Below are 12,856 nucleotides of genomic sequence, written 5' to 3'. Positions count from 1 at the left end.
TATCTGCTGGCTTTGGTGACATTCCTTTGAGACATTGACATGGTGCAAAGTGATGAGCTGCCTCTGCAGCAGGGCTGGCTCCAGGCTCCAGGCACCAGCGAAGGAAGCAGGTGCTTGGGGTTAGGGTGACCAGATCAGCAGTCCAAAATATCGGGGGGGGGGGGGGGGAGGGAAAAAAAGAAGGGGGGGCGGAGCAAAAAAAAAAAGGGGGGGGCGTTTAAAAGGAGCTGGGGGCATTAGCAGGCCCCGACCCCGCGCGCTGCCCTCCCCGCAGAGCCTCCCACCCCCTGGCCCGCCACGGGCATATGCAGCACGTGGTGGATCCGGGCGGGGGCAGTGCGGAGCGGGCAGGAGCTGGGTGGGCGGCAGGGGCCGAATCCCCGCTGCTGCCAGGGAGCCCCGCGCCCCTCCCGCCCGCTCGCGGCTGCGGCTCCTTCCCAGCGGGATGCGCCTCCCGCTGCCCCGGCCACATGCGGCTCGGGTCCCTCGCACCTACTCTCCCTCCCGCCGGGAAGAAGCAGCTGGATGTGTGCCGCATGTGGCCGGGGCAGGCCGGGGGGGAGCGTCCCGCCGAGAAGGAGCCTCAGCTGCGAGCGGGAGGGAGAGGCGCGGGGCTCCCTGGCAGCAGCAGAGATTCGGCCCACGCCGCCCAACCGGCCCCTGCCCGCTCCACGCTGCCCCCGCCTGGACCCACCGCGCTACCCTGTGGGCTGCAGGGCTGGAGCAGCCTCCAGGCTGCGCTCCCGGCCCCGGGTGCAGCGGCCCGGGCAGGAGCCCTCTGTCGCGGCGGGGGGGCTCAAAGCTGAGCCCCTCTCTCCCTCCCTTGCCAGCCCCCCTTTGCCCGCCGGGTGCCTGAGGTGACTCACCAGCTCCAGGATCCAGGCACCGCCGCCACCCCCTCCCTCTCAGGCTTGCGCCGCCATGCTGCAAGACTAGGAGGGAGGAGGAATGCTACGTGGTTGGGGAAGAGGCGGGGCCAGGGCGGGGATTTGGGGAGGGAGCCAATGGGGGAAGGGGGGGCGGAGCGCAACATTTCTTTTTTGTCCAGTGTCCCGACCAAACATCGGTCGGGACGCGGGACAAAGAAGCAAAAATCGGGACAGTCCCGATAAAATCGGGACGTCTGGTCACCCTACTTGGGGTGGCAAATGGAAAGGGGCGGCACATCCGGGTGTTTGGCGGCAATTCAGGGGCAGGTCCCTCAGTCCCTCTCTTCCTCTTTGAGCTGCCACAGAAGTGTCGCCGAAGAGGAAGAGAGGGAGCGAAGGACTCGCCGTTGAATTGCCGCAGTAGAATGAAGCGGCATGATTGAGGTGCCGCCGATCGGGTTTATATTTTTTTTTTCATTTTTTGCTTTGCTGCTTGGGGCAGCAAAAAAGCTGGAGCCGGCCCTGCTCTGCAGAATTGATATTTGTGATGTGCCCAAGAAGGCCCGGTTCCTGTGACATGTCAGGTTGAGAGGATGGGGTGGCTCCTAAGGGTAGCTGTGTTCTTGTCAGCCCCCTAAAACTGGCTTAGTATACATGTTGGAGCCTGCCCTCTGAACAAGAGAGATGGAAATGGGTGGGAGTGGTATGGGATCTTTCAGATATACAGATCCCCATCTAAGAGTTGCTCTTTTTCACTTATTGGTAGGCAATAATATTCAGGGTTCACAAAATATCATGGAAGCTCCTGGATAATAGTCCCCATCCACTGCTTTATAAGTGAGATCTGGCTTATTGCAAAGTAGGCTCTACTAATTATATCGATCCATATTGTAAGGCACATCCTCCATCCATCTCTAAACCCCTCTCAGTCAGAGGTTTCTGACACTTTGAACTAGATTCACTTCACCCTAGTGTGTAGGGGAGTGCTGCTATCTCAGTTTTACATATGGGGAAAGTGAAGCACATAGCAGGGAAGTGACTCGACTAAGGTTACATGCTGAGTCAGTGAAAGAGCCAGGGAAAGGCGCAGGAGTTCTGACTCCCAGTCCTCTCCTTGAACCACTAGATGACATTGCTTTTCATAAGAACATAGGGGAAGGGGAAGAGAGACCCCTGATCTCTGCAGCAGAACTGCTAAGAGAGAGTGTGTGTGTGATTGCCTGTACGGACTCCGGAATTCAGTTCTTAAGATTGTTCCTGTAAAGGGGCTTCAGACATGGCTTGTTGTAACTTTGTTTCTGTTCCTCCAGGGCAGGGTGCACTTGATGAGGCCCAGTCAGGTAGGTAGAGTGACTGGTTCTCATGTAATTGGCATTCGATGCTCTGGATCATGGTACTCCTTTAGCATGATTGTGGCCTGTAGCTGGGTTATCTCAGGGGAGCCCAAACTTTGCCCAGCCTAGGGCTGCGTTGGCAACTTGCCAGAAGTGAGAAGGCTGCATGTAATGTGCACTAAACCAAGTAAATTGCAGCCACCCTCCTCCTCTTTAATGTGGAGGTGCATCCAGCTGGGACTGTCATCTCTGTGCACTGCACCTCCATGTTAGACATGGCAGAACTCTCTGAGCTGAGTTTAGCCTGCAGACTTCATGCTGGGCACCCTTGGGTTCTCAGGTGTTGGCATGAGTTCTGTTCCTCCTCTTGGGTGGTGATGGTTTCTTTGGGCCTGGTTAGCTTGGATCCAGCTTCATCTTATTGTGGCGTATGCTTCAGGCATTCACGCTGAGACTGCTTCCCTCCCTCTCATCCACTGTTGTAATCAGGAAATAGACTTGCTGTGCAGCTGGCACTCCGATTGGCCACGCTTCTGTGAAATCCTTGAGGGGCAGTTTTTTCTGCTGCCAGCTGCTGGTGGGACATCATGTTACAGTGGTGTGTCCTCCACACTAGCCTGATGCTGTGCTAGGTGGCACAACGTGCTTGCTGAGGAAGGTGATCACATTTGTTAACATTCTCTGGAGTCCATCCCCAAATGTCAGGAGCTTGACTGTTCTAATGCCATTGGATTTATCAATGCAGATGAGCTCTGTTCTGGTGCTAGGAATTCTTTCCATTATCTTTGAACTTTCTGCTGGCTGAGCCCTTTGCTCAGGCCCTGGAAGTGCTGATAAATGCCACTGTTTTTCACAGAGACAAGATGGGTGAGGTAATAGCTTTTATTGGCCCACCCTCTGTTGGTGAAAGAGACAAGCTTTTGAGCTTACAAAGAGCTTTTCAGGTTTGTTTTTTCACAGCTGCCTTAGTGCAATTCTTTTTGTGTGGGTGTTCCCCACTGCCTTATCTCTTCCTGTTCACCAGTCTGCCATGCCCTCAGCATATTCCTTCCATTTTACATTTTTGTACCCTCTCCCTCTGCAATAGTGTAAGTACAAAGAAAGCATTAAATGGGTATGATATATTTGTCCTTCATCCTGGAGTCAACTGGTTCCTAATATAACCTTGAAAAACTGCATCTTGCCAACTTCAACTCCGTCTCCCTAGCTTCTGCAGATACCCTCTCTTGGTTCTCCCCAAAACCCATTAAGGATACAGGCTCTGGGCTCTTCATATGGCTTTATAATTCTGGTAGTGCTCAGGTACCTTGGTGATGGGTGTGGAAGAAATACCTAGATAAAGAGAGACTGGGTGCTAGGACACCTCGTAACTATGCCTGAAAATTGTAGGATTTGCTTCCTGTCTGCATGAAATGCTCAATCGGCTTCGGCACTGAGGTGAAACTAAAATATGTCAGTGATATCTGACCCCTGCCCAGCTGTGTCACCAACTTGCCCCAAGCCTGAAATTACATTAAATAGAGTAGTTTGTTACTGGCTTCTGCTCCAATAAAGGTACCAGCATGCAGTGCTCCAGGTTGATCAGGCAGTCTTGCATTCTGGACCTGTAGTCTCTGTGAACCTCAAGTGTGGCTGAGGGCCAGATCTTTGAGCTCTGCTACTTCGTATACTTGTCCCTGAATGTTGTATCTTTGAAGTATTTTGTAATATTGGCTCTTTGGTGGCAGACCCTGTCTAACTGCATTCTGATGATATTTAAGTACTAGGATATTTCCCACTTGAGATTTGCATAGAAATTGGATACCCAGTTGATTGTTCATACAGAGATTAAGAGTCCTGAACTGGTTCTAGTTAACTGTCCTAATCATGCAATAGACTCAAATCAGGGCATAGATCTCAAGTAGTCTGGGCAGTGTTTCCCCAGGTGAAACACGCCTGGAAATGTTTAGGGAGTTTTGCAGACAGTTAAGCAAATAGTTCCCTTAATGGGTTTATGGTTCCATTTAACAGAGTGGTCTTATTAGGACTATATTATAGCTCTGATACACCTTGTGCTTCAGACACAGCCAGCACATCTCAGGCTGTGATCTCAAACATTTGAATGGCAGCTTTCTAAGAAAAAGCAAGGTGTTGTCTTGACAATTTAGAAGGTGTCATCATTCTTGTTGCCCCAGTATGGTATTTGGAAGTGTATTGTGCTGCTGGAGGCTGCCCTATGGATGAGGGAGAAAACTGAGGTGCTGACCACTTGGTCCTTAAAAACACCATGTACTTTTCAGGGTGTTTACCTTGGGTCCTGCTCTAATTCTAGTTTGAGTAGTTATGTTGGGTCTCCCTAAATTCACACTAGTTTCAATCCTCAAGTGTGTTGAAAAATTAGAGAGGGCTCAGAGAAGAGCCATGAGAACGATTAAAGGATTAGAAAACCTGCCTTACAGTGATAGACTCAAGAAGCTCAATCTACTTAGCTTCAAAAAGAAAACATGAAGGGGTGATTTGATTCGTCTGTAAGTATCTACCTGGGGAACAAGTATTTAATAGTGGGCTTTTCAATCTAGCAGAGAAAGTATAACACGATACAGTGGCTGAAAGCTGAAGCTAGACAAATTCAGACTGGAAATAATGCATACATTTTAACAGTGAGGGTAATTAATTAACCAGTGGAACTATTTACCAAGGGTCGTGGCGCTTCTTCATCACTGTCAATTTTGAAATCAAGATTAGATGTCTTTCTAAAAGCTCTGCTCTGGAAATTATTTTGGGGAAATTCTATGGCTTGAGTTATACAGGAGGTCACAATGATCACAGTGGTCCCTTCTGGCCTTGGAATCTATGAAATGAATATAGTACTATTCTTTGCATACCATTGTGCGTTGTTGCTATGTTCCACGCCAAAGGTAGCTGCACTTCAGTGTTGGATGAAGTGATTCCTTGTGTGTCTGGACATCTACGTGCGATGTTTGTTGTGTGCTTTGGACTCTGGGTGCTGTATAATCACTTATTGCTGGTTGTTTGCTAATTGAGTTATTGCTGAACATACCCCATTTGGGAGAGGAGGGGAACAAACGAACAGTGGCGTCATTAGTTCAAGGTCCGTGGTTGTGATTAGTGGAAGCAATAGCTGTTTGCACTGCAAATAAGTAGCTAAAATTTAGAGACTTAAAAATAAGATTAACCTTGCATTTTCAAAACCAAACAGTACAAGGAATGGAACATCTGTCCGAGATGAAACATGATCTGCTCTTTCCAAGGCAGAGAGGCCACCTGGAGGCAGTTTCCTCAGCTAGCCAAAAGCTTGTAGAATTGGCTGCAGTTGCTCATTTATAAATTGGAACCATTGATGATTCAAAGCCCCCTGAATGCTTGGGAGCTGGCTTTGCCTTGGCTGGAAAGACCAGTCTGTTCTGAGATGGCAATGGGATTTGAAGCAGTTTGTTTTAGGTGATTTATAAGTTAGCTGACTGAGCTCAGTACAGGGAAGCTAAGGAGAAGCCTTGGCACTGGTGGTATGTTGGTCTCAGTATAGTTCTCCAACTGCCTTCCCTAATGCCCTTACATAATATACTATCCTGATTTGGAAGGCAAATCTAGCCATGTTTCTGGAGCTCTCTGAGGGATTAGATGCCCCTTTCTGTTTACTTTACTCTGGCAAGTATCCAAGAGAATTTGCCTTCCTCTCTAAGGCTGGTCCAAGGACTGTACCTTGGTCCTGGATCCATAGATTCTAAGGCCGGAAGGGACTATTGTGATCATCTCATGTGACCTCATGTATAACACAGGCTGCAGAACTGACAGCACCAAGCATTTTCACCAGGACTCTGTACCGATCGTGGTTACAGGCATTGCCTTCTGGACCCTAAGCGTTGTCTTTCATGTTGCTCCAGTGGCAGGTGTTTTGGTATTGTAGTTTGATTTGCCCTTAAGAGCTATGTGCTTCAGCTGGTCCATGTCTAATGATTTGGCAGGCTCAGAAATCTCAAGGACCTCAGCGCAGAACTCTGCTGCGGATATTGCATCAGTGCAGAGCATTCACAACAAAAGCATGAACTTGGCCATGCTTGGGCTCCACTCCTGACTCATGTTGCACAAACTAGCCTTGCCTGAAAGGCAGTTAAATGTGGACCATGCGGCTATTAATCTGGAGGGGTGGCCTGGAGAGAATGCAGTTCCCAACATACAGTGCCTTTCCACACTGCGTACTGGGACCTGGAGTCTCTCTGTATTCTTATCTGGGCCCTCATCATCACAGTGCCTGAGAGCATCACAAACATAAACAGATTCATATTGCCAATACCCTGTGAAGTCAGGAAATATCCCCACTGTACAGATGAGGACCTGAGGCACATAGAGGCTGAATGACCGGTCCACACTGGGAAGCTGTAATAGTGCCTTATCCACAACCCCATGACTTTGCAGGCTACGCTTCCATTTTCAATATAAAGGCAGCTGCAATGTACCCATTTATGCACCGTGGGTGTATGGCAAGCTGTCAAGAAGCTTCTTGGTTAGACAGAGTTTGGGCACCCATGGGGTAATCTGTTTGATGTTGGTCTTGTGGCCTGGTTGTGGCTGTGTACAGTTGTTCCCAATGGTCTCTGTATCACCCTCTCCAGGTCTTGTGTATCTGCTGGGTACCATGTCCTCTCTCAGTGCCTTCTACCCCAGCATGTCACTGTTGTGTTCATGTGATGGTTGATCATCCCCTCCTGGCCTGTACCCAGAGCTATCCCCTAGTGCCTCAGTTGTCTCCCTAACTTTTGTACAGGGACTGGTTTGTTTATATTGGTGAACTCCACATTCTCTTGTATTGTCTGGTGAGTTACAATACAATATCAGTGGAAAGGGAAAATGAGAGTGAGAGACTGGAGAGGAAATCCGATCTCACCACCGGGACTGCGTGGATGGGGTTGAGGACTGCTGGCCCCTGAGAGGTAATGCTTTCTTGGGTGTTGTGGCCACAGCTCACACACATGCAGACCTGCGGCTGCTCTTGGCATCAACAAGCACTTGCCTCAGCGCAGGCAGGCATTATTTCTGCAAATTTTGGAATTGGCCCTTGTTTGTTAGACATGATAACCTGCTTTGCTCTGTTTTGACTAAAGATCTCAGTTGCTGGGCGTTGATTGTAATAAAGGGGCAGTTGGGGTCCAAGATCCCAGTGCAGGGTTGTGAAGAGAAGTGGCTGCATGCCCTGTGGGAGGTGAGTTTAAATGGGGAACCGGAGAAGTGAGGGGACTCAGTGGTTGTGAATGATACCGGGCAACTCTACAGTTTGAAATGGGGAAAAGTTTCTGCTTCTTCTCTATGCGGCAGCCTTTGTGGCATTGTTGGTGCTACTTAGAACAGTCTGTATTCCCCCTTCTCTCACTAGGCAGGGACACGCTGCATTGGCTCACCAGGAAACTGAGGCTCTCAGGACAAGGTTTGGTCTTCATTGTCCTCTAGGGAAGCTGTTCCCACCCCTTCTTGGGATTTGAAAATAAGTCACCCTGATGGAAATGGATGAGGGCTCCTTCCTGCAGGTGATATATATACATGCTGCACCTGAAGCTCTGTGTACCCACATGCTTAGTGAATCAGTACAAAGGAGAAAAGCTCAAGATCAGATAGAGTGCAGGTCCCTCTATCCCCTCACTCAAACTCTCTCCTCATCTCCCTACTAGAGCTTCATTCATGGGGCCACATTCTCTGTTGGCAGAAGTCTGCTGAAGTAATAAGAATTATGTCAGGTGAGAATTTGGCCCATGGTCTGTGAAACCACAGGAGAGGATCAGGGACCATTTCCCTAGGGTGGAGTTCTTCTGGTGTGATGAGAGCTGTTCTTTGCTGGGCTTTGAGTTGGGTAGGGTTGTCCCCATGCTAAGTTTGGTAGGATCACACTGGATTTGCCAGGTGATCTCTCCAGAACAGTTTTAGGGAATGTCTGCTCAGCAACTAGACACCCATGGCTGGCCCATGCCAGCCGACTCAGGCTGGGACTGTTTAATTGCTGTGTAGATATCTGGGCTTGGGCTGGAGCCCAGGCTCTAGGACTCTGCAAGATGAGAGGGTTATGGGCCAGCCGTGGGCTTTTTCTTTGTTGTGTAGACATACCTTTAGGCTGCATCAGGTGATGAAGCCAGTAAACAAGATAGTTCTGCAAAACACTTCAGAGGCTAGTGGTACGAATTCCTACTTCTCCAGGATAGGCTCCGGGGAGGAGTGGGGCGGGACCACCTGGTGGGGCCTGCCTCTCATCCCCTGGCTCTGCTCTGCTCCATCATGCCCAGAGCCAGCCTGTCCTTTATGCAGCTTTACCCTCTGACTTAGGGTGTGGTCTGATTTCAGTGTGCATTATGGAGAAAACTTCAGTTGAAGCAAGAGCAAATATGCCAAGAGAGAAGCACATAGCCTGGGCCCGTGCTCTGAAGCCTCTGTGTTTGTGAGGGGAAGGTCTCCCCTCCACCAAGGGTACTCACATCTCTGTAGCAATGCACACAGCCACAGTGCCGCGAGTGCCCAACTCTGGGCAGTCTCTGTTTCAGTGTCTCTATCTGAGGCCACTGTGTGGGGAACAGTTCCTGCATGCCTCAGGACATCCGAGTCCCAAATCCTGCACTTTCCTGCTGGCTGTGTGGCATATACTCCTCACTGGCTCCAGACGTCTTTCACATTACTTGCCCTTAGGGCCTTGTGTGCTCTCAGATCAGTGTCTTCTCCAACCTATGGACCAGGTGGGCTCTGCTAAGGCAGAGTCAGGCAAGCTGTGTTGGTTGCTGTGAAATCCCAGGCTTCTGCCCTGTGGTGGAGGGACAGGAACTCCTGCTCCATTGCACATGTGCTGCTGGGAGCCCAGTGTTGTCCCTGAATCTCCCTGTGATCTCTGGCATTTCATTCCCAGGTGATGACAAGTATGGACGGAAAGTCATTTTGTTCAGTGCCTGCCGGATGCCGCCCAGCCATCAACTTGACCATGTGAAACTGCTGCAGTGAGTACTGCCTTGGGGGCCCACTGCTCCTGTGACAGCCTGGATCTGAGACAGTCCCTGAGCTTTGAGTCCTAGGGGGCAGATCTACAGACAGCAGCTGCTTTGGCTGGATATGTGCACTCTGTTACAATCTCCAACTAGGTGGGGACTGCACCCCACACATTCAGCCCACCCCCAGCCAGAAATTGCCCTCCTGTATGCTCCTCTCCTTCCTCTCCCAAGGCACAAGTGCCTCCGTTTCTGCAGTGTGGCAGAATTTTCCTTATGCCAACTGTGGCCAGTAGAGAGCAAGCTTATATACATGCCAATGCATGCTGCGAGCTCAGAAGTTCCTGTGTCTTCCCAGGTATCTTAAGTTCACACTGGACCAGTATGTGGAGAGTGACTACACATTGGTGTATCTGCACCATGGCCTCACCAGTGAGAACAAGCCGTCCCTGAGCTGGTTGCGGGATGCCTACCGGGAATTTGACCGCAAGTGAGTAGGTGTGGCCAATAGGACAGGACTTCTGAGTTCTCTACTACAGTCTGACTCCCTGTGTGATCCTCTTTGGAGCTAAACATTTCCTAGGCAAGTCCTTTCCCCATCTGTAACCTGGGGATCATGATCCCTCCCACATCTCTATCTGCTGGGAGGTGGTGGGGATGAACTGATGTTTGTCAAATGCTATGCTAGTAGGAAGTTCTATAGACAGACAGCGTGAGGGATACAAACCGCTCTTGCGGGAAGTTCTCTGGGTCAGTAGGGGGATAGCAAAGGCAAGAGTCAGCACAAGTGTCCAGGCCACGTGGCAGCTTGTCCCCTCATGGGGCAGTGCCTCATCAGTGGAGTCGTGGGGTGGCAAAGAGCAGGGGTTGAGGTTGCTGGGTGGCTCAGGGCTAGGAAATGAGGGGAATGGGGTTAGCACAGGGGGCCCCAAAAAGGGGCACAGTGCGCTGAGCGTGTGGAGGGAGGGACTTAGAGCACCAGGGAGCCATTTGCAGGCGTGAGCTCATGGAGCTGCCCAGTTCCCCAGCCCAGGCAGAGCTCTCCCTCACTCGGCTTCCTTTGGCAGGTACAAGAAGAACATCAAAGCGCTGTACATCGTGCACCCAACAATGTTCATCAAGACTCTGCTGATTCTCTTCAAGCCTCTGATCAGGTAGGGGGCAGCGGAGGCTGGCTCAAGCTCCCTGGGTGCAGGGGGATGTGCAGCATTCCTCAGCAGGCCAGGAGGGGAGCACAGGCTCCTAGCTCCTCCTGTGCCTGCGCTGGTGACTCCTCCTGCATTAACCTCTCGGGGGATCTGCCTCCCATTATTCCTGAAAGATGCAGACAAAATGAGCCCCTCTACTGGGGCCTGGGGAGCTCAGCCCCTGCAAAGACACATGTCCCAGGCGTTAGCACCAGGACAGAAGGGGAGGAGGAGAATGAAACCCAGAGGGGCACTATGTTCAGTGTGTCACCAGTGAAACCGCAGCTCCATGGGCCACAATTGAGAAGAGGAGCGGTCTCCGGCCTGCTGCAGAGCCCAGGGAGGGGCAGTGCTGTGCTGTACAGAGCCCATCTTTGCCAGGCTTTGAGCCAGGCTGTGGAGGAGCCTTAGCATTGCCTCACTGAATATGTGGGTTGAGAGAGCTGCGTTGTGTGGTACCCCTACTGCTGAACCTGTCCTGCCTCCAGCACTGCCAAGGCCCCTCAATTCTGCCCCGCAGGCCCCATGATCTTCCAGTGCTTGGACCCCCAGATAGCTCTGCTATCGCCCCCTCACTCGTGCTGCTCCTGCCCTGGACTCCCCTCAGCTCTGATGTTAGTCACTCCGGATCCCTCATGGAGCTGCTTGTCCTCTGTTTTGCAGTTTCAAGTTTGGACGGAAGATTTTTTATGCAAACTTCCTGAGTGAGCTGGAGGAGCATGTGAAGCTGGAGCAGCTGGGGATCCCAAGCCAGGTGCTAAAGTGAGAGCATGCGGCCTGCCTACCCACTTACCCACAGCTCCGTGAGAGGCGGGAAGATGCGGGGTGGGGAGACAATGGCAAGGGGGAAGGAAGCAATGGGGAGGGGCCTTGTTTTGCTTCCAAGTGATGGTTCATCCAAGGTAGCAGCTCCAGGATGCTTCGGAGAGTGGGCTCTTCCTAGCACCCCTTCCTGCCTGTCTCCAGCATCAGTGCCTGGCTCAGGCCCACTTGGCCCCTTTGCTGCCTCTGTCTTCCGCCTCTTGGTCTCCTCTCAGGCAAGTGACTTTGCCCCTGGGCATCTCTCTGCTGTCCCGCCCTGTCTGCTGCTGCCTGTGCAGCCACTTTGCTCAATAGCTCAGTGGGGCCTTCTCGCTTCAGCTTTCCGCTGTGGCCTCCCAAAGGTGCTTCAACTGCACCTCCAGTCTGTTCGGATCCCTGTGGCTTTATCTCTCTCCTACACACGTGCACGCGCACACCCACACCCCATCACCCCTCGTCTTCCAACAAACGTGCCCTGACTTCCTAGCTGCACGGTCCTTCGCCCTGTCTTTTCTCTGCAAGCTCCTCTCTTTGTACAGATTCTCCCCCCCCCCCTCTCTCTTCTCTGCTAGAGGCTGAGGCATTTGGTCTTGCTGCCCCAGCACTCCTGAGCTGCCTGTCCTTGGGGTCAGCAAGTACTAGGTTAGAGCTGTCTTTGGGGCAGTTCCCAGTGGATCAGCAGGGGCTGGGTTGGTTGCGTCCACAAGGCAGTGGAGTAGGTGCCAGGTGTGAGATGGCAGGCACTGGTTGGTGGTCTCTGTGTGAGTTGGGCTGGTTCCCTACCAATCTGTCTCTCTTACTACAGATATGACGAGTACCTGAAATCACTGCAGAAACCCTCTCAAGTGCCCCAGAAGCCGACCCCCCCACGCCCACCCCTGCCAAACCAGCAGTTTGGGGTCTCTCTGCAGCAGTGAGTATCTCGGAGTTGCGTTGCTTTGGCTGCTGGGCCAGCTAATGCCAGGGACCTGTGTATAATGCAATAGTGCAGCTGTAGAAATGGCCTCAAAATTGCCCATTTCTTGAAATTGCTGCAGAATCTGAGTTGTCATTTAGAAAAACTCAGTTATCTAGCCCAGATCCTGAGCTACTCTCTGCCCACCTCAAAATCTGGCCTGCCTGATTTCTGGGCTGGTTCTTGGTGTAAACTAGAGGTGCTTCAGGGCTTCTCTAACATGCTGACAGCTAACAACCCCCAAGGGGTTGTTTCAGTAACTAAGGATTCACTAGGGTGCCAGGACACCCCAGCTACACGCCTGTGTGCGTGGGGCTAGGAGTGGGAAGGGCTGGAGTACAAGCCATGATGGCCCTTCTGTGCTATATGAGGATTCCTGGAGTTGGAGGATTCCTCAAGGGGCCAGCTGAAATGGCATTAGGCCTGTGTTGTTTTGCTGGAGCAGGGCAGAGGATCTGACCTTCAACTTTTTCCATAGCTTCGATGCTGTTTTAATAGAGGGATTCTCAGAGACATATCCCCTCCCATTCACCCTTGCCTCTGTTTCCCCACCCTTTCCTGGTCCCATCACATCCCTGAGGTAGCTTCAGAATTACTGACATGGGAAAGTGACATCAGGAAAATGTATTTTTAGCTTTTAATATAATTTGGTCACTGGAAATGAGGGGGAACCAGCTCCATGTGCTCTGGCAGTTCTTCCTGAGGCAGTTTGGGAAGCGATTTTTCTAGCCCTTCTGGCTGCAGTGAAAGCCTT

General features: G+C 51.4%; 1 protein-coding gene across 7 annotated transcripts in view; it reads left to right on the top strand.

The window, feature by feature from the left end:
• The window catches only part of ARHGAP1 (Rho GTPase activating protein 1), a 36,029-nt gene that overhangs the window by 14,145 nt on the left and 9,028 nt on the right, over nt 1–12,856 (top strand). For all 7 annotated transcript variants that reach the window (XM_008162626.3, XM_065595157.1, XM_042849231.2 and 4 more), the window contains exons 4-8: nt 9,084–9,171; nt 9,518–9,649; nt 10,227–10,313; nt 11,010–11,108; nt 11,953–12,060. In XM_008162626.3, the coding sequence (XP_008160848.1) occupies nt 9,084–9,171; nt 9,518–9,649; nt 10,227–10,313; nt 11,010–11,108; nt 11,953–12,060 (514 nt within the window). The remainder of the gene's footprint in view (nt 1–9,083; nt 9,172–9,517; nt 9,650–10,226; nt 10,314–11,009; nt 11,109–11,952; nt 12,061–12,856) is intronic.

The sequence above is a fragment of the Chrysemys picta genome, chromosome 4 (genome assembly GCF_011386835.1).
Source record: "Chrysemys picta bellii isolate R12L10 chromosome 4, ASM1138683v2, whole genome shotgun sequence".
In the NCBI taxonomy this organism is placed as follows: Eukaryota; Metazoa; Chordata; order Testudines; family Emydidae; genus Chrysemys; species Chrysemys picta.
This window is presented reverse-complemented; position numbering and strand designations above follow the sequence as displayed.